This window comes from Acomys russatus, chromosome 8, assembly GCF_903995435.1.
Source record: "Acomys russatus chromosome 8, mAcoRus1.1, whole genome shotgun sequence".
Classification (NCBI taxonomy): domain Eukaryota; kingdom Metazoa; phylum Chordata; class Mammalia; order Rodentia; family Muridae; genus Acomys; species Acomys russatus.
In genome coordinates, this window is record NC_067144.1 from 28,628,360 (window position 1) to 28,650,795 (window position 22,436).

At 39.9% G+C, this 22,436-nt stretch overlaps 1 protein-coding gene across 1 annotated transcript in view; it reads left to right on the forward strand.

Moving 5' to 3' along the window:
- Positions 1-6,045: 6,045 nt before the first annotated feature.
- Btla (B and T lymphocyte associated) overlaps positions 6,046-22,436 on the forward strand; it is a 34,815-nt gene continuing 18,424 nt past the window's right edge. Inside the window, exon 1 of the mRNA XM_051149989.1 lies at positions 6,046-6,217. Coding sequence (XP_051005946.1) covers positions 6,109-6,217 — 109 coding nt within the window. The 5' untranslated portion in view covers positions 6,046-6,108. The remainder of the gene's footprint in view (positions 6,218-22,436) is intronic.

A 22,436-nucleotide genomic window follows, 5' to 3' on the forward strand; every position in this document is an offset into this window, starting at 1 on the left:
CTGAGGCCAGCCTGGGCTGTATGAGGCCCTGCATAAAAATAAAATAAAATAAAATACTAAGAAAAGTCCATGCCAAAACAAATGTGATAGTATGCATAGTGTGTTTCTGAAATACACATTTTCACTTTATTTTGTTAAATTCCCAACATGCTTGGAGATACCATTATTTTTGGTTAAAAAATTATCAACTCTCTGTGTTGTTGTTTTTATGTCTGTTTTGCACATTGGCTAATATATAGTTTATCTTAAATCAGCTGATTGAATCATATTTTTACTAGCTATCTTTAATATCTTCCCACCTCCTGTAAAACATATGCCTATCAAAAATGTTACCTGTTAAGCAGAGAATGAAGAACATAGAACAACATATTGTATGCTTGGTATCGACACACTAGCATAGGGTCACCTCATTAAGACATGCCAGGACAGGGCTACACATGCAAAAGTCTTATCTTAGGCAAATTTCTGTGAGAGGAAAAAGAGGTAGGGAGGGGAGTAGGAGAACAATTCCATCACAGTGCAAGTTAATTTCAGGCAAAGAAAAAACAGAAGTAGTGCGAATGTAAGAATCTGAGACTGCTATGCAAAGCAGCATTGTAAAGTCCACCAGAGAGTCTTGTGTCTCCCAGGAATGAATGGCTTAGGCATCTCTCTTGTGCTTATCACAAAGACAGAGATGGGTTGTCAGAGTCCAGAGACTGGACCCCCTTGCTCAATTACCATCCTTATCATTGCTACATATTCCTCCTCTCTCCCGTTCTTCCTTTCTTCTTCTTCTTCTTCTTCTTCTTCTTCTTCTTCTTCTTCTTCTTCTTCTTCTTCTTCTTCTTCTTCTTCTTCTTCTTCTTCTTCTTCTTCTTCTTCTTCTTCTTCTTCTTCTTCTTTTTCCTGAGGCAGAGTCTTGCTATTGAGCCCAGGCAGGCCTTGAACTTGGGTTCTCTTGCCTCAGCACCCTAAGTCCTGGGACTACAGGTCTGTACCACTAGCCCATGCTTCAACTTGTTTTGTGCCAACAGCAAGATATATTTTTACCTTAGAATGTAAAGCGACATTCTAGATGAATCTAGGATGGCCAGGAATCAGAGACGGGATATCCCAGATACTGAGGGTAAGACCAAACACAACTGGTAAAAATAATAAATAAATAAACAAATAAATAATTCCTAATGATATTCTTCTATACTCACAGGTCAGCACCTTGTCCAGTCATCATCAGAGAGGCCTCCTCTGGCAGCAGATAGGAACATGTTTGGAGACACATAGCCAGACGCTATCCAGAGAGGGTCTAAATTGGGGTCTCCATCAAGCCTCCTTATCTGAGAACCCCTTGGAAGAGTGGGAAGAGAAATTGTGGAAGTCAAAGAGGATGGAGAGCATCAGAACAGAATGGCCCTCTGAGTCAACTAAGCAGAGCTCACATGGGCTCACAGAGGCTGAAGCTGCAAGCAAGTACCTGCACGGGTCTGCCCCAGGGCATCTACAGATATGTTAGCTTGGTGATTTTGTGGGGCTCCTAATGGTGGAACAGCTGCATCTCTGACTCTTTTACCTGCTCTTTGGACTCTTTTCCTCCTATTGGGCTGCCTTGTCCAGCTTTGATATGTATCTTGTTATGCCATGTTTGGTTGATATCACTGGGAGGCTTGTGCTTTTCTGAAAGGAAAATGGAGTGGGAGTGGATCTGGGAGACAAGGGAAGGACTGGGAGTAGGTGAGGAAGGAGAAACTTTTGTGGGGATATATTGTATGAGAAAAATCTATTTTCAATGAAAAAAAGTATTTTTGTATCAGTTAGGCAAGACTTGATTAAAAAAAGATAAGCATATAACAAATACACTTTAAACATACATAGATTTAAGAGAAGCCAGCCATATGCGTATGCTTCTGAGATAGAATTAAGAAAGATACAAGAAACTTCAAACGTTCTGAGGGGGATGAAAGAAAACAAAATGCATGTATTAGAGTGTTAAAAAACATTAGATTTATTACTTTATGTATGAGTATTTTATCTGCCTGAACGTATGTGCACTGTGCTTGCCTGGTGCCCAGGGAATCCAGAAGAGGGCATCAGAGCTCCTGGAACTAGAGTTACAGACAGTTGTGAGCTGACACGTGGGTGCTGGGTATTAATCCCTGGTCCTCTCTGCAAGAGCAACGAGTGCTCTTAACTGCCTAGCCAACTCTCCAGCCCATTGTCTCAACCATTGTGGTGTTTTCATATATATTAAATTAAATTATGCTATTTTTTATGTTTCTAATCCTCATCTCAACCTTCCATGTGGGTGTTAATATTTCTGCTTTCAGATGAAGTGATAAACTGTAGAATGTAGAGGTTATAGAACTTCTGCATTCTAAATTCCAAATTCGGACACTAAAATCTTCAGCCTTGCTAAGGAAACCCCTCATTTAAAATTTTTATTGTGTTTTGTATAGGGCACCTTTTGTACTGTTTTGTTGAGAAAACAATTAGCAAAACAGTTTATGTTTGTATTTATTTTCTGCTCCATACCCTGTGCCCCTTTTCATTCATTCCTTAAAAATTAATAAATTTGTTGGATATGTAAGGTTAGGAAGAGAGAAAGACGGGGTGGGGGGCGGAATGTAATTTGTGTTAGGATCTCATAGCGAATAACTAAAAGGAGCACAATGTACACAAGAGCTGTTGGCTCTTGGAATGCAGTGTGTGTGTGTGTGTGTGTGTGTGTGTGTGTGTGTGTGTGTATGTTCATGTGTGTGTGTTCTGCCATCATTATCCTCTGGCTTATTAATGAAGTACTACTTGGTATCTATCTTTTCCAAAAACAAAACAAAGCAAAACAAAATGATTTGAGGATAATTATTGATCCAATTGCTAATAAGCACTACCCATAGTCACCCCCAACAGGTCCTTACTCAACAGAACTAGTAATGGAGATAGGAGCAGATTGGCTTCACTAGGAACAGATACTGAGATGGTTAGGGACCCACACCTATGTAAAGACAGAGATGAATCAAGATTGGGGACAGGGAGAACGTCAACTGTGACGTGGGCCTGACACCCTTGGCCCATTCAATGACGAGTTCTAGATCAGGAACTTCTCAGCAGCACTCCACGTTGATTGAAAATAGCCAATGCTTTGCATGCTGGGCATCAGGAGTAGCACGGCCTAGGATAAGGTGGTTCTCAATGGAGAACAAGCCGAGGGAATTAACATCTGAGGCTTACGTTAACTGCCACCCTCAAAGCTAAGAGTAAACACATCTGTAGAGGGCGATATATACAGGGCATCTCTGGGTCTACCTTGGGCTCTAAGAATTAAAAGAAACATGACGCTTAGTGAGTATCAAATATTTGATGCCACATATAAAAAAGTTCACTGGTTTTACCAACCAGTTGGTCTCTGATCATCCTTTTAACCCAATGTGTCAGAACAAGGCTTGTATGTTTTCCAAAATAGAGGAGTCTCTGGTTACATCTCTGTGGGATCTGAATTCAAGAGGCTAAGGGCAGGATCTAGGAACCTCAGCCATTTTCTAACATGTACTCAGGCTGTTTGTGAAGGACAGTCATGTACAGATGCCAGTGCTAGCAACAGCATTGGTGAGGAAAGCACACACACTAGAATGGCAATGACGTTAGATGTGGAATGGTGCTTCTATAGAAGCTGTGGAATATTATTTGGTTAAAAAATTAAGACTAAGAAGGGTTTGATGTTGTCTAACACTGTTGCTGTTTGTGATTGCTGTTTTTCTGGTCACCTGGAGAAAACATCTCAGGGGGGGAAAAAGTTCTTTATGATTTATGAAAGTAACTGAGTCAGCAGCTGAGTGGAATAATTTGCTGTGCAAGTAGCTCTTGGGTTTTGGTAAAAATAATTTGCATTTAGCCAAATTCTATTTTACATTTTGTCATTCAGTATAAAACTGGCAATGGATTTGTGTTTGAAAAACTGTTCCTAGTAAACAAAGAAAGCACTTCTAAGAATGCAGTAAACTCGTTAAATTTGTGCATTGGCATGGAAATTACAAGTTTCCAACCAAACAGAGCTTGAGTATGATGGGATAGTTTGAGATAAGAAAGCTTAACTACTGGATATGTTATAAACACAAAACAAGACAGGCTTGTCCCTGAGCAATGCAGTTCTGAATCTTGCATCTTTCAGTTCTTCACTAGAATAAAGAAAGAGTTCCGAGACAAAGTCTTGACCAGTGGTGCTCCCAGCCCTCCCAGCTGTGCAGGGATAAATAGCCAGACACACTGATAAAAAGTACCAGAATGGCCATCACTTAAAATCCACCAGATGCTCTTAAAGATTTTTCCAAATTTTATCTATTTAGTACAGATTCTTTTTAATGAAAAAAAAAAATCATGAAGCTGGGAAGGTGGCTCAGTCACTAAGGAACCTGCTGAGCAAGCATGTGGACCTGGGTTCCGATCCTCAGCAGCTACATAAAAGGCCCAATATGAAAGTACCTATTTGTAATCCCAGTGCTGGGGGTGCATGAGAGAGACGCAACTCCTGGAGCTCATTGCTTGTTACTTTAGCCAAACTGATGAGCTCCAGGTTCAGTGAGAGATGCTGGCTTAAAAAATAAGGTTCAGAATGATTGTGAAAGAACTCTGACCCCTGCACACATTCAGCTGAATGCATCCCGCATGCCCACAGTCTACATACGCTGCACACACCAAAAGCTGAAAGAAAAGGAAGAGGAGAAGAGAGGAAAACAGTCACTGAGTAGAGAATTATGAAGGTCTGTGGTTTACAAGTATACTCCTAGTTTGGATGATATTTGAACTTCAGCATAGGTGAATCAAGGCTTTTCTTCTAAACCTCTCAGGCCATTTTAGGGCGACGTTGATTCTTTTTTATTCAAGTGCCACAGGGATTTTTTTGCACCTTATTCTGAGCAGCATAGCGGAATGAGCTGTTTAAAATGTACCACAAACTTGGTGCCTCCTTGATCGGCAAGTCGTGCAGATTCTAAGAGCTCTGCAGACCGACTGTATTACCTGGTGTGCCTGGGGGTGGGTGGGTGGGTACTAGCTGGTGAATGCCTTAAATTTAGGAGCAGTGTTCATTCATGTTTGCATCCCAGCCACCGTAGCTTATCAGTTTGAGTCAATGATGCCCAATAAATACACTAAATAGAGTTTGGCCTTGGAAGGCTATCAATGGCCTCCGAGGGAAAGATTTCTCTGTTTCATGTAATGACTATGAATGCACAGGTGCCACGTCTTCACTTGGAATGAGTTCCTGTTGTTATAGGTCAGTGATTAAATGTGGGCTGGGGGCCCCCACCCCAGCCACCCTGAGCTATCCAGTTTTGAGCTTTTTCCATTTCTTACTTCAGTGGTTCATCTAGATGGCAACCACATAAAGAATACTGAAGACGGAAGTTTCCTTTAATTGATATTCAAGACCTCCTTTTGCTTAGAACTTTAATATTTAGAGAGAGCATGTAGCTAGTACTAACGGAGATCGTGTTCCATTGATAGGCACCTATAGACTGAAGGAGGAGGCCCGTCCCTTTTCTGTTGGTGAAATGTACCCTGTCGCTCATTTTCCCCATAACGTCAGATAAGTCTTCCTTGCTTTCATGACAAGAAACACTCTCATCTTGCAGTGACATGAGAGGGGTGGGGGAGAGGGGCTCTGAGACACACTACACCAATGAAGTCTCACAATCGCAAGCTATGAAAAGGGGAAACGTGTGCTTCCCATAGGTACATTTTACCATGAATTTCCTGGCCCTGATACGATCAGAATCTAAACCTAAAGGCGGTAACCATTTAGATTTCTTTAAAGCTTAATTGTTCACTTTGAGAAAAACCTCAAGGTTATGCAAGAACGCTGGCAGACCGGAAGGAGAAGCAAGGACCCAGCTGCGTTGCGCATCAGAGGGCCTGAAAGAGATCAGCAGATTGGATCAGCAACAAAACCACAGCAGAGTCTCTTGCTTTCACAAAATCATTCAGGCTTTTCGTCCTGTGCTCTCACCAGGGCTCCTGAGTTTTTCCCCCCCGCTAAGATGCAGCTAGGGTAAGAACTATGATGCAGTCCTAAAGACCCCTAGGAAGAAGAGGAAGGCTTCTGCGTGTGGAGTTCCTCCTGCCTGATACGAGCTGGGGATGAAGACCCTGCCTGCCATGCTTGGGACTCCAGGGTTATTTAAGGAACTCTTAATCCTCCACCTCGGCTTCTGGAGCATCCTTTGTAAGCAACCTACTAACAGGATGGGTAAGGCACCTACTATGAGGATTTCTGGTTTTCTTTCCCACGGTTCATGATAGTTTTCCTTTTTGAGCTTGCTCGGGGGTCGAAAGATGTTTATGTCCAAGGCAGAACTCAGAGTTATGGTTACTTTTGCTTCTTAAAAATGCTTTAAAATTCATGGCATTTGCCTGCTGACAGAGCAGACACCGAATCCATGGCTTGGGCTAAGTTTCCTTAAACACATGTCCTGATGGTAAGTAAAAGAGATCTGAGCAGATGTTATAAATACCCAAGCACGAATTTGTCACTGTCACAAAAATCTCTCTGGCTGCTATGCTAATGGGAAAGAAAGCTCATGTTCTCTTCAAACAGTCGTCAGCAAGATGCTGTAGTGCCTACGTGGGTGGGAGAGGTGTAGGATGCTTGAATTTACAGCCGTGGCCATGTTTATTCTCAAATGGTGTTCAATCTGAATAGAGTCCCTCCTCGTTTCTGCGGGGTGTGTTGTGAGAATGCTGAAGCAGCCTCACGCTGTGAGGTAGGAGAGCAGAGCACACGTGGTGCTTCAGTTTTGTTGCACGCGATGATTATTGAGTGATTGCCAGGTGAACGTAGAAATCAATTCTGCACAGGTGCCCCAGCCTCATCCCTGAAAAGCCTTATGTTCGCCGAGCTTGCAGTTTCTTCTTTACCGTCACAGCTCTTGTTACTTTGCACCTGCACAGAAGAACCACCCAGTGTAGAGGAGAAAGGCCCGGGAAGGGCTAGTGGAAGTTTCTTATTCGTCAGTAAACTCTGGGCTCAAGCATACTTTAAGAAATTATCTCCTACCAGAACACATATACCCATTGGGCACATTTGCTTTAAATTAGAAAATATGACACCACCGAGGCCCTGTGGGATGTCACCTTGAATTCTAGAACTAGAAAGTTTTGAATTGAACTCTGATGTCAGAAACCACACAGCCAGTAGCAGAGTAAGACATCGCTTCAGTCATCTAAGAGTCACCTTATTTATCTTTAGTCCATCACATAGCTACAACTGGAGTCAAATATTAAACTGAATCTATTTAATTCTAAATGATCCATTATAGACTGGCTTCTGTGAAACAAAGGAACTGTTTTTAATTTTGCATCACAATTGTTTGTATTCCATGCCATTCTTCTCCCCAGTGTGTGCACATAAGCTTGGTTATCAGAATTGGATTATGTACTGACTCTACCACTTACATTATGGGCTCAGTTAAGTTTCTTTTCCTTAGATCACTTAAAAGCGTCTAATTACACCTAACTGATGGCCCTTTGTTATGTCTATAGTGACTAGGTACGGCAAGTACATAACATTAAACCTTGATAAATGCTAATGATAATTTTTGCTAATAGTTTTTTCCCTCACTACCTCCAAAAAATCCAATTAAATGAGAACTAAGGTTTAACATTACACTTCAAGTAGTTCTGGTTTTAAACTTTTTGTTTCATGTTTTTAAAATTGTCAGATATTATACACACACATGTGAAGTATGAAGTAGGATTATAATACAGGTATACACTGTAGAATGTTTAAATCAATTGAACTTGCCTATGACCTCACGTACTTATCTTGAATCTACCCAGTTACTAATATTAAAATAATTAGCTGTAGTCACTGTGCTGTGACTAAAACTTTTTTACTTCTGTTCAGCTCTGACTTCATGCTTTGTGATCAATCTCTCTCAAATTCTTCATTCCAGGCTAAAATAATTAGCAAAATACCTTGTGTGGAATTTTTAACCCCAAATGTAATGAGTTAATATATATATATATAAAATAAAATGGAAGGGTTTAGAAAGGCATAGGCCAGGTGTTTTCTCCAGCAGTTGTTGTGGTGGGTTACAGTGTGGCTCAGCCTGAATGAATAGACCAGTGGGTTACAGTGTTGCTCAGCCTGAATGAATGAATAGACCAGTGGGTTACAGTGTTGCTCAGCCTGAATTACTAACATAGATTGGCTGCTAGTGGGATAGTTCAATGGGTGGAGGCGCCCGTGGCCGAAGGTGATAACTTGAGTTCAATCCCAGGGACCCACATGGTAGAAGAAGAGAACCAACCCCTCATCCTGAAAGTTATCCTCTGATCTGTGTACATGTGTTGTGTACACACACACACACACACACACACACACACACACACACACACACACACCAGTGCAATGCACACCCACAAAATAAATGTAATGAAACATTTTAAAACAATATAGGTTGAGAAAGTACCATTTGATGAGGGCTGGACGTATGGCTTAGTGGTAGAGCACTTGCCTAACCGCATGTGAAGGCTGAGGCTCTGTCCTCAGAACCTTGTTGTCCCCTTTCTTCAAAAGAAGAAAGTAAAGAATAATTCCTGTGACTTTCAAAAACTACCCTTTTGTTTTGGTTTGGTTTTTGAGACAGGCTTTCTCTGTGTAGCCTTGGCTGTCCTGGACTTGCTTTGTAGACCAAGGTGACCTCGAACTCACAGAGCCTCTGCCTACCCAAGTACTAGAATTATATGTGTGAGCCACCATGCTTGGCTAACTACTGAATTCTTTATAGCAGTGTATGATTTTAAATAAAACAAAAAATAGATTAGTGAGTTACTCCTCAACTTAGTGCCTTGTCAGTCACAAGGTTATTTTCAATTTACTGGTATAGAATTTTTGTATATAGATGCAAAATAAGTTTAATTTTAGATACAATGGTATAGAATTCAAATGTAAGATTATTCTTCCCACACATTATATATATTTCTACTCTAATATGAGCTATTGTACCCATATAACTCAATTATAATACAAGGTTTGCTTTTAATACTTTGCAAGTGCTATTGCAGGCTGTTTAGGATAAGTTATATGAGTTAAATGTTAGTTGATCAAATCATGGTCATATAAATTACTAGTCTATTTCTTTCATAAGAACTTACATATTAGGTACAATGGGAAGATATGATTCTATAGAACGATAAGGTAAAATAGATAAGGTCTTCACAACCTCAGAGGCCTACAGAATATGGCATTTTAAAATATTTTTTATTATTTTAAAGATTCATTGAAAATGAGACAGGTTAACTCCTCAAAAAGGATGATGAGCCCCAGAGAACCTCCTTAGGGAGTTGGCTTCAAATGTGGCAAATAAGCCACTGGGCAAAATGTTCTTGTTCCTACCACAGGCAAGCTTGGATGCAGGCAGAGTCGATGGCCAAACTCTGCTAAGACAGGGTAAGCAAGTCCTCAATAGTTCCTGCCTCACATATATGTCTGTCAGATATTTTGGGCCAGAAGGCTGAAGATGATGCTTCAATGTTATAGAGGCTTTTGGGTGGATGCTCAGGTAGCAAACTGTCTCTGTCATCTTCTCATTTGGAAAGCTACTAACCTTTACTCCCAGCATACTCAGATAATCAATTTTATTTCTTCTTAAGTCTCTGATGGGGTTGAAGACCAAATAGTTTAATTTTACAATGAAGCTTAGTTGTTTAGGGGTTAGGATGTTTTTAGGTCTAGATAGATGTTTTAAGTTGATAATGGTGAGATATGATAGATTTTCATTTACATCCAGAATTTTAGACGCACCAATATAAGAAAGATGTTTTCTTCAAGGCTGCCAAATACAAATAGCCAGAACACTAAGAATGTAACATTTATGTAATTCCCGATTGTGTCATGGTTCTTCTTGCTGAAAGTAGTTTATTGTATATGTGTGTAATAGTGTAAATGTATATGTAAAAATAAAAATATTTCATAAGAAATGTCCTCCAGTTATAGTAATATGAAATGCTCAGGAAGCAAGCTCTTGTGTTTCTCAAAGAAGAAAAGGATAGGTGAAAACTCCCCCAGTTTCAAAAACGTCATTTCTCTCCTGACGGAAATGGAATATAAACACCTGCTCCTAGTGATGCTAGAGCATCTAACTGCAGGTGGAGACTAGTCCATCTCTGTGGGCCTGGACCGCTCATTCAGTGGAGGATCAGCTGAGACTTCAACACGCATGCGCGCGCACATGTGTGTGTGTGTGTGTGTGTGTGTGTGTGAGAGAGAGAGAGAGAGAGACAGAGAGAGAGAGACAGAGACAGAGAGAGATGTAATAAAGGTAGTAGCAAATCTGGTCATTGATTATTGTGATAAAAATAGTCATAATATGGTACAGTAAAGGAACAACATTTACAGTTTAGGTCTTTTGTGGACACAGTGGATAAAGTTGTGTCACCAACTTGGCCTTGCCTGTGTCTTCTTTCTCCTAAAGGTGAGAATTGTAATATTTCTGTGTGGAGCAACTTTTAAATTGGATCAGACATATAGTGGGGGAGGATGTCCCCCTCCATCATAGACCTAGGGGAGGGGAATAGGGCGAAAGTGGGAGGGAGGAATGGGAGGATATAAGTGATGGGATAACAATTGAGTTGTAGTCTGAATAAATAAAAATAAAATAAAGTTTGAAAAATAAAAATAAATAAATAAATTGGGTCAGAGCAAACAGATGCTTTGAGTCAGTCTATTATCCCTTGACAGTGTAGTGTGTCATCACCACACTTTAAAATATTTTTATTTTAGAATTTTATTTGTGTGTATGTATTTGGGTCAGCCATGTTATGAGTATGTATAGAATCCAGAAGAAGGCATCCGAGTCCCCCTGGACCTGCAATTACCATGGTTATGAGCTGCCTGACAGGGGCTCTAGGGACTGATCCTGGGACCCTTGGGAGAACAGCAAGGGTTTTTATCTCTGAGTCATTTCTCCAGCCCTTTTTGACTTGTCTCTGTTGGAATGTTCAAGAGGACACTAGAAATAGACCTGCACCTTCCACCAAATTACAAACAGCTTTTGTGTCTCATGAAAGTGCTATTTATGCAAATTCTAGGAATACATTCTTCTGCTCAGGATTTCCTGCATTGAACACGATCAGATTAAGCCGTGTGTGCTGATTTTATCCTTGAATTGACTCATTAGCACTGCAGGGCTCTTAACATTCCTGTCACTTCCTTTACCCCACTATAACACTGTCCTTTATTGTAGTACGGAAGTTGCAACTACTACCATACCTCCAATGGGACTTTCCCATTACCTGTCACTTTTGCTGCTAGTTGGGAGTCCAAAATTGTTGAAAGAAAAAAAAGCTGAAAATTATTTGTTGTCAGGTTTGCATGGTGCAATTGACCTTTTGCTTGCTTGATTCCAGGGACAAGCTCTGCTGTGCAGTGGTTAAGACTGGGTATCTGAAGACAGCCTGACCAGTGCCCGGTGGCTGTTACTGACCGGTTATGTGACTACAGCAATTCCAGTTTTCAGTTCCTCACCTAAAGAACACAGTCGTGGTGTTTCATTGTGGCGCTGTGGAGATTCAGTGCCTTGATTCTGCACAAATACCCAGAACACTGCAGAACACAGTCAGTGCTCTGCAAGTTTAGCTAAGAGTAATTGTTACTGTTTTCTTTTAGTTGAAAGTCTAATTAGTTTGATTGTTCCCTTAGACTTGTATTGGGAAGGATACTTCTTTTGAGGCTGACAGACCTAGCAGTTCTCCATGTCATCTGTTCTTGTCTTCAGTCACAGGGAGTGCTGACATGCGTTATCTTTTCAGACTTATTCAGTTTCACTAACACGGTGTCAGTAAGATGAAGCATTTGTAAATTATAATCCACTTTTCTCAAGTTCTCAGTTCTCTTGTGCTGAAATTAGCCTAATAACATGTTCCTGTCTTGTATGCTCTCTGTTTATGGCTTCTGTGTTTATCCCATGAAGGAGTGCCCTATGTGCTTGTGTTCTTGTACATGTAGAGTTGTCATTCTTCCTATCCTCAGAGTCTGACTGTATCATTTCATATTCTTGTTATACAAAGATCATGCTAAGGTCTGATGGACCATGTAGGCTAGTCACAGGACAAAGTCAAGTTGAGCTGGTAAGTCTCTCTGATACTTTTTGCCTCTTCCCTAATTGCCATGTCCATCTTACTAAGAAACAGCCTGAAATCAACACTCATCACAAGTTGTTCATGGTTCAGAAGTCATCAGAAGGAGAAACCAAGGTGTTCAGAGTTGAGCTGGATAGTCACAATCATTTCATTGTCTTATGTAATACTAGAAAAGCAAAGTGAACACTGGGGGACAATTGACAGTTATTTTTTTTCCCACAGAGATATGGTTAACCATATCTGGGGCTTGAGATCCAATGACCCTCAGTGTGGCATCTCTGTAGCAGACCGTATTAGGGATGTGAGAAAATATATTGGAGGGAAGTGAAAGTGGACTTCCCTGTACCTTTCTGACTTAATACACTTTTACTGAGTATCGCAAGTAAACACCTTTCCCCGGACAAACATATGTCAAAACTTATGCTAGTTTCTGATAGAATGTGGAGTTCACCAATTCTACTGTCAACAGCTGTTAAGGTTGGCCTCTCTTCCTGAAAGCTTTGTGACCAAGGTAGAGGACCTAGCATTTATGGAAGACAGGGCCAACTTGTACCGGGTAGTCGGTGTTCCCTGACTAGAAGTATTCTGTATCTTATCAAATGAATCATTATTCCTCGGAGTCATTAAACTGTCCAAAAATTTCTGTTATTTAGATATTTAGGTATTATCTGCTCAACTAATTGACGAGACCTCTTGATACATAGAATGGACAAGAATTCCATGAAGTGGAATTCATGTGAACCCTCTGACCTGGCGGGGAAAGGCAGTGAGCAATACGGTAGAAGGATAAGGAAATATTTGCCACCTGGTAAACACATAGTGAAGTACCAAGAGCCAACTTGGAAAGAGCCAAAGATAAAGCTTTTCAGTTTGTAGTTTGGGGTATGTCAATTAAACCTTGTGGGTTAGTGTAATTCCATATGATTTTTATTTATATAAAAGAACTACAACTTTATACAACATGTTTCTTTTCTCTATATATATTTGTTTCACTCTCACAGATCATAGTCATTACACACACAACTGTTAATCTCATGAAAGCTACTAGGACTCATTTTTCAGAACGGAGGGACTTGGGTGTAACCTTTGGATTTCTATTTTGCCCCTGAGACTCATTGGCTTAGCAACTACTTGACGTAGGTGTCAGTTTTATAAATCCATATTATTATAAAAATAGCAACACCTGGCATTGATTGTTGCTAAGAATAATCAGTGTAGAAATAAGAACTTTTTCTACAAATTCTTATTTATAATAAGTCTTTTGGGTAGCAGCCTGTGCCTTGGAGCAAGCAGTGGATCTGGGTTTAAATTCTAGTCCCAAGTCTTTCTCCCAATAGCTGATAAGCTATGACAGATGGCCTACTTGTTCTCAAGTTCAGTTTGCTCAACTTAAATACAAAGATAGTACTAGTAACCACCTCATAAATCAATGTGGTGAAGGATTGAAGCAACATATGTATGTATGATTCCTTAGTTAGGATGAGTCAATTTATAAACTGTCGAACTCGACAATGGTGCAAATGTGATATGATTTAAGTAGAAGACATACTTCCAAATCTTGATATTGTCCAAGGTTAACAATATATGCTATTATGATAGCCTTTTGCAATGCTGCTACCCTACCCAAGCACGCAATCTCTAAGGTAACCAACCAATACTGTTCAGTGTATCAGTATATTGCCAGCATACTCTATTATTATAACTCTATACTCTAAAATTACATGAAGTACAAACACTTATGAAATAGACCTTATCTTAGTTTATTTGGGCTAATTGTAGGCTAATCTATTTTGAATAGGTTTAAGGCAGGCTAGGTTAATATATATAGTGCTTGATAGACTGGGTTTGCTAAATACATTTTCACTTAAAATATGTTTTGAATCCTACCATAAGCCAAAGATTACTTCTATATATGGCGCCCATAGTAAGAACTTGAGCACTATTAATCTCCCCATTGGCCTGCTCTTGTGCTGGATCTAGAAGGTGTGCATGGCACAGTGATAAGGGAGATTTGGTCAACTTGTGGGTAACTGGCTATGAGTAAGTAGATGTGGTTCTGGAAGTATCTGCCAAGAGTGGCTTAGATGGCACATCTGTTCTCTGGATGACCTCTCAAGGTCTTTTCTTGCTCCACTTTAAGTTTCTCCAGGAGAGAAAATATCAGGCACCTTTCAGCATTTAAAGGCAAATGATATTTAAGCCCAAAATAGTAAAATTATTACTGAAAATAAGAGATTTCTGGTTTAAAGTCTCTGAAAGTCATATACAACTACATTTAAGAGACAGTCTTTAAAATATTTTTCAAAATGTCATAGTAACTCTAAGAAATTCTAGACTTAGAAGAAGAAACTGTATTAAAAAAAACTGTATGAAAGCAAATTTAAATGTTTCCTACACGATTCTGAAGATGTATATGCTTTAAGTGGAAAAATAATGAATGATTAAGAAAATCTTCCAGTTTTCTTATTTCTTTGTCTCTGCTGTGTTTTAAGTGGTGTTGTGTGAATTCATACCATGTGTGTACCTCCCATGGAGTCAATTCTCTCCAGCTCCATTTCACAGCAGCCTCAGTTTTCATTGTATCCTTGGTGTCTTGACGCCAAGACACAAGGTTTCTTCCAATGAGGATTCTTTTCCAATTACAGTTCTGATTTACACACACACACACACACACACACACACACACACACACACACACACCACTGTAACTCAAGTTAATTCATTTTAATTTTCTTTTATTAATTTCACTCAGTGACTGAAACCATTCTTGAAGTTTCTATGCATTTCTAAGAATTCTTCAATGGAGGGTTGGTGACTTTCAGTTGGGGTTTGCTTTATAATACTAGCTCTCACCAAGGCAAAGGTGTGAGATCATCACAGAATAACATAAGGCATTTCATAAGGATGGAGATGGTATTAACTGTGATGGCAAGAAGAGGTAGAGTTGGGGTTAGATTCCTCTCCTTTCATGAAACATTTCTTGAGGATCTGAAAGACAGGAGATTATATCACCTCCAGGATTAAAACACAAGTGTAAGTGTAAAATTCCATCACATTCCTAAATAGTCAAAGGCAGTGGGATCTCTACATCCTTACCGTGTGTATGACAAGGTACAGGAGCCATACTGTCTACATCCTTAGAGTATGGATGACAACAAGGTACAGGAGCCATACTGTCTACATCCTTAGAGTATGGATGACAACAAGGTACAGGAGCCATACTATCTACATCCTTACAGTATGGATGACAACAAGGTACAGGAGCCATACTATCTATTCTTGCTTATTACTATGTATTTGAAGTTTTGAAAAATGTCCATGGTAAAACATTCCCCACAAGAATAGTTCTGGAGTAAGGTTCTAATTAATATGTTACCACTGAGTTTTAATAGTATATATGTAATTTTCAAATTAACATATTTGTAATCTTCAGCAGATGTGTCACTCTACATGAAAGTTAGTTAACTCATAGAACTGCCTATAGAGCTGGCCCTGAGCACATGAATTTCAGTCCTTGTGCCCACTTTGAGCATGATGTTCAGAATTTGATTCTGGCCAGTGTCCTTATATTCTCTGTGATGATACATATTCCTTAAAAAGTTTTATTTGGTGGCTTTATTTTATATATCTGGTCATTCTATAGTTTGTTTCCTCTTGTGATTTCTGAAAGTGCATTCTTCATATGGAGATAGCAGTTGTTCAAAATAATACAACCAGTCTTCATATTTGTTCAGCACTACCTGGCTATGCTTCTGTGTATACAGTTCATATAGAATAGAATGCACAAGCAGCTTTTTGGGAGACATTTAAAGGGGCTCCTCCACTTGTAGTGGCTCACAAAGGCATATGCTGGCATATGAAATCCTGGGGCTGGTAGGCATTTTTTTTTTGTCTTTCTACACATTTTCATCATTTTTAGCAATGAATTTCCCCATCAGATATGAATGTTTGAGAAAAGCAGCATGAACAATAAAACCAAGGACAAAGTGACTGGGAGTTGGTAGATGAACCAGAGCTCAAATCAGCTTTGGGTATCCCTTCATCCAAAAATGTTTGCTTGAGAAAACAATCCGGTCAAGGGTAGCAGTGTGCATCTTCAGTGACACACCTTTGACTGGCATATTATGAGGCAGGAAGAATGGAATTGTCAACGTGGTTGCCAGACAGAAAATTAGAACTGTGACATCTGACTCGGTGGCTCATTCTTGATTCAACTAACGTCAGTTCCAGGCTTTGAGAATAAGAAGGGGGAAACTGCCTTGTTTGTACACAGGGCGGTTATTCCTTATATCTAATGCTGTAAGAGCATTCACCTTCTATTTATTGGGACATTCAAGGAAAGATTGTGTGCCAGCTGATGTGGTTGTCAGTCACCCTTGTCCTGCTGAGAAGGATACTCAGAAGCCACAATGGTGTTTCTGTCACCCCGTTCCTGGCCAGCAATGTGGTCAGGGCTAACCATGGGCTCTTCTCTGCATGTGATCCATGCACTCCTCTCAAGTCTGTAGTCACAGAGTAGTAAAGATGGATGGCATGTTCAACTGTGCTACTAGCATGAGGGTTCAGTTCTCTGGCTGAATGGAAAGGTAATACGTCACAGTGGCGGGGGGCAGAGAAGTTGAGGGTCAATAAGATTAAATGTCTGTTCCAAGTACATGCTTCATTGGAAACGGCTAGGTTAAATAAATGTTGTCATTTTTCACTGATCCCATGCCTTTTTTTCCTTTTTTTAATTAATTTATTCTTATTACATCTCAATGTTTATCCCATCCCTTGTATCCTCCCATTCCCCCCCCCATTTTCCCATTATTCCCCTCCCCTATGACTGTTCCTGAGGGGGATTACCTCCCCCTATATATTCTCATAGGGTATCAAGTCTCTTCTTGGCTACGTGCTGTCCTTCCTCTGAGTGCCACCAGGTCTCCCCCTCCAGGGGACATGGTCAAATGTGAGGCACCATAGTACGTGAGAAAGTCATATCACACCACTCTCCACTCACTGTGAGAATGTCTTCCATTGGCTAGATCTGGGAAGGGGTTTAAAGTTTACCTCCTGTATTGTCCTTGGCTAGTGCCTTAGTTTGAGCGGGACCCTGGGCCCAAATCTGCCTATCATATTGTTCTACTTGTAGATTTCTAGGACCCTCTGGATCCTTCTACTTTGCTATTCTCCCATGCATCTTTCATTTAGAGTCCCAATAGGATGCCTTCCCCTCTGTCCCAATTTCCTGGTAAGTGAAGGCTTTTGTGGGACATGCCCCTTGGGCTAGTATGCAGATATAAGTGAGTATATACCATTTGATTCTTCCTGCTTCTGGGTTAACTCACTCATTATGATCATTTCTAGCTCAATCCATTTATCTACAAATTTCGGGAATTCCTTGTTTTTAATAGCTGAGTAGTATTCCATAGTGTATATGTACCACAGTTTCTTTATCCACTCTTCTACTGAGGAACACTTAGGCTGTTTCCATGTTCTGGCTATTATGAATAAGGCTGCTATGAACATGGTTGAGCAAATTTTCTAGTTGTGTGCTGGAGCATCTTCTGGGTATATTCCAAGGAGTGGAATAGCTGGGTCTTGAGGAAGCCCTATTCCCATTTTTCTGAGATAGCACCAGATAGATTTCCAAAGTGGCTGTACTAGTTTGCATTCCCACCAGCAATGAAGGAGTGTTCCTCCCTCCCCACATCCTCGCCAGCATGTGGTGTCGCTTGAGTTTTTGATCTTAGCCATTCTGATGGGTATAAGATGGAATCTCAGAGTTGTTTTGATTTACATTTCCCTGATGCCTAAGGAGGTTGAGCATTTCTTTTTTTTTTTTTTTATTAATTTATTCTTGTTACATCTCAATGTTTATCCCATCCCTTGTATCCTCCCATTCTTCCGCCCCCCCATTTTCCCATTATTCCCCTCCCCTATGACTGTTCCTGAGGGGGATTACGTCCCCCTATATATTCTCATAGGGTATCAAGTCTCTTCTTGGCTACTTGCTGTCCTTTCTCTGAGTGCCACCAGGTCTCCCCCTCCAGGGGACATGGTCAAATGTGAGGCACGAGAGTACGTGAGAAAGTCGTATCACACTCTCCACTCAACTGTGGAGAATATTCTGACCATTGGCTAGATCTGGGAAGGGGTTTAAAGTTTACCTCCTGTATTGTCCTTGGCTGGTGCCTTAGTTTGAGCGGGACCCCTGGGCCCAAATCTGCCTATCATATTGTTCTACTTGTAGATTTCTAGGACCCTCTGTATCCTTTTATTTTGCTGTTCTCCCATGCGTCTCTCATTTAGAGTCCCAATAGGATGCCTTCCCCTCTGTCCCAGTTTCCTGGTAAGTGAAGGCTTTTGTGGGACATGCCCCTTGGGCTAGTATGCAGATATAAATGAGTATATATACCATTTGATTCTTTCTGCTTCTGGGTTAACTCACTCATTATAATCATTTCTAGCTCAATCTATTTATCCACAAATTTCGGGAATTCCTTGTTTTTAATAGCTGAGTAGTATTCCATAGTGTATATGTACCACAGTTTCTTTATCCACTCTTCTACTGAGGGACACTTAGGCTGTTTCCATGTTCTGGCTATTATGAATAAGGCTGCTATGAACATGGTTGGGCAAACTGGACCCATATTTGTCACCTTGCACAAAACTCAAATCCAAGTGGATTAAAGACCTCAACATAAAACCAGAGCATTTCTTTAAGTGTTTCTCAGCCATTTGATACTCCTCTGTTGAGAATTCTCTGTTTAGTTCCAAGCCCCATTTCTCAATTGGGTTATTCGGTTTGGTGGTGTTTAATTTCTTGAGTTCTTTATATATTTGGATATTAGACCTTTGTCAGATGTAGGGTTGGTGAAGATTTTTTCCCAGTCTGTAGGCTGTCGCTTTGTTCTCTTGACAGTGTCTCCTGCCTTACAGAAGCTTCTCAGGCTCATGAGGTCCCATTTATTAATGGTTGACATTAGGGCCTGGGCCGTTGGTGTTCTGTTCAGGAAGTTGTCTCCTGTGCCAATATGTTCCAGGCTCTTTCCCACTTTTTCCTCTAAGTGGCTTAGTGTCTCTGGTTTTATGTTGAGGTCTTTAATCCACTTGGATTTGAGTTTTGTGCAAGGTGACAAATATGGGTCCAGTTAACATTTTTTTACACATAGACCTCCAGTTAGACCAGCACCATTTGTTGAAGATGCTATCCTTTTTCCATTGAATGGATTTGGCTTCTTTGTCAAAAATCAAGTGACCATATGTGTGTGGATTCATATCTGGGTCTTCGATTCGATTCCACTGATCAACCAGCCTGTTGCTGTGCCAGTACCATGCTGTTTTAATTACTATTGCTTTATAGTAGAGTTTGAAATCAGGTATGGAGATTCCTCCGGAGCACCTTTTATTGTACAAGATTGTTTTAGCTATTCTGGGTTTTTTGTTTTTCCATATGAAGTTCAGAATTGAACTTTCAATGTCTATAAAAAATTGTGTAGTTATTTTGATAGGGATTGCATTGAATCTGTAGATTGCTTTTGGTAGGATGGCCATTTTTACTATGTTAATTCTCCCGATCCATGAGCAAGGAAGATCATGCCATCTTCTCAGGTCATCTTCAATCTCTTTCTTCAGAGTTTTGAAATTTTTTTCATACAAGTCCTTCACTTGCTTAGTTAGGGTAACTCCTAGATATTTTATATTGCTTGTGGCTAATGTGAAGGGTGTGGTTTTCCTAATTTCTTCCTCTGCAAGCTTGTCATTTGTGTATAGGAAGGCTACAGACTTTTTTGAGTTAATTTTGTATCCAGCCAATTTGCTGAAGGTGTTTATATCAGCTTTAGGAGTTCTCTGGTGGAGTTTTGAGGTTCACTTGTAGACACTATCATATCATCTGCAAATAGGGATAATTTGACTTCCTCCTTTCCCATTTGGATACCCTTGATCTCCTTTAGTTGTCTTATTGCTCTGGCTAGAACTTCGAGTACTATATTGAAGAGATATGGAGAGAGTGGGCAGCCTTGCCTTGTTCCCGATTTTAAAGGAATTTCCTTGAGTATCTCACCATTTACTTTGATTTTGGCTATTGGCTTGCTGTATATAGCCTTTATTATGTTGAGGAAAGTGCCTTGTATCCCCGATCTCTCTAAAACTTTAAACATGAATGGGTGTTGAATTTTATCAAATGCTTTCTCTGCATCCAAGGAGATGATCATGTGGTTTTTTATTTTCAGTTTGTTTATATGGTGGATTACATTGATGGATTTCCATATATTAAACCATCCCTGCATGCCTGGAATGAAGCCTACTTGGTCATAATTAATGATATCTTTGATGTGTTCCTGTATTCGTTTTGCAAGTATTTTATTTAGTTTTTTTGCATCTATGTTCATAAGAGAAATTGGTCTGAAATTCTCTTTCTTTGTTGAGTCTTTGTGAGGTTTAGGTATCAATGAGACTATGGCCTCATAGAATGAATTTGGTAATTTTCCATCCATTTCTATCTTTTGGAGTAGCTTGAAGAGTATCGGTATTAGCTCCCCCTTGAAGATCTGGTAGAATTCTGCCCTGAAACCATCTGGCCCTGGACTCTTTTTGGTTGGGAGACCATCGATGATTGCTTCTATTTCTGTAGGGGAAAAGGGACTATTTAGCTTGTTTATCTGTTCTTCATTCAACTTTGGCAAGTGAAATTGATCAAGAAAATCGTCCATTTCCCTTAGATTTTCAAATTTTGTGGCGTATATGCCTTCAAAGTAGGGTCTTATGATTCTTTGAATTTCTTCAGTGTCTGTTGTTATGTCTCCCTTTTCATTTCTGATTTTGTTGATTTCAATACTGTCTCTCTGCCTTTTAGTTAGTTTGGCTAATGGTCTGTCTATCTTGTTGATTTTCTCAAAGAACCAGCTTTTGGTTTTGTTGATTCTTTGGACTGTTTTCTTAGTTTCTAATTTGTTAATTTCAGCCCTGAGTTTGATTATTTTCAGGCGTCTACCTCTCTTGGGTGTTTCTGCTTCTTTTTTTTCTAGGGCTCCCAGTTGTGTTGTTAAGATGCTTATGTGCAATGTTTCCAATTTCTTTTTAAAGGCACTTAGTGCTATGAATTTTCCTCTTAGCACTGCTTTCAATGTATCCCACAAATTTGGGTATGTTGTTTCTTCATTTTCATTGAATTTCAGAAACTCCTTGATTTATTTCTTTATTTCTTCCCTGACCCAGGTGTCATTTAGCAGAGAGTTGTTTAGTTTCCACGTACGTGTAGGCTTTTTGTTATTTCTGTTGTTGTTGAATTGCAGCCTAAGAGCATGGTGATCTGATAGGATACAAGGTATTATTTCAATCCTCTTGTATCTATTGAGGCTTGCTTTGTGACCTACGATGTGATCAATTTGGAGAAGGTTCCATGGGGCGCAGAGAAGAAGGTGTATTCTTTCTTGTTTGGGTGAAAGGTTCTATAGATATCTGTTAGATCCATTTGACCCATGGCATTGGTTAATGATGTTATTTCTCGGCTTAGTTTCTGTTTCAAAGACTTATTCTTCAGTGAGAGTGGGGTGTTGAAGTCTCCCACTATTATTGTGTGGGGATTGATGTGTGGTTTAAGCTTTTTTAGGAGATCTTTTACAAATGTGGGTGCCCTTGTATTGGGAGCATAGATGTTCAGAATTGTGATGTCATCTTGGTTGACTTTACCTTTGATGAGTATGAAGTGTCCTTCCTCATCCCTTTTGATTAATTTTGGTTGAAAGTCTATTTTGTTCGATACTAAAATGGCTACGCCTGCTTGCTTCTTGTGACCATTTGCTTGGAATATTTTTTTCCAACCATTTACCCTGAGGTAATGCCTTTCATTATGGGTGAGATGTGTTTCTTGAATGCAGAAGGATGTTGGATCTTGTTTTTGTACCCATTCAGTTAGTCTGTGTCTTTTTATTGGAGAATTGAGGCCATTGATGTTGAGAGATATTAATGACCAGTGACTGTTAAGAGTCTTAATTTTGATGTTGTTTCCAGTCGAGCGTTTGTGTAGTTGTGTTTTTGCCGTGGGATAGTTATCTATTTCCTGGGTAGTTTTGGTAGTAGCTTGACCCTTTGGGATGGAGTTTTCCTTCTAGTACCTTCTGTAAAGCTGGATTTGTGGATAGGTACTGTTTGAATTTGTTTTTGTCATGGAATATTTTGTTTTCTCCATCAATGGTTATTGATAATTTTGCTGGGTAAAGTAGTCTGGCCTGGCATCTGTGGTCTCTTAGGGTTGGCAGGATCTCTGTCCAGGCCCTTCTGGCTTTTATGGTCTCTGCTGAGAAGTCGGGTATAATTCTGATAGGTTTACCATTAAATGT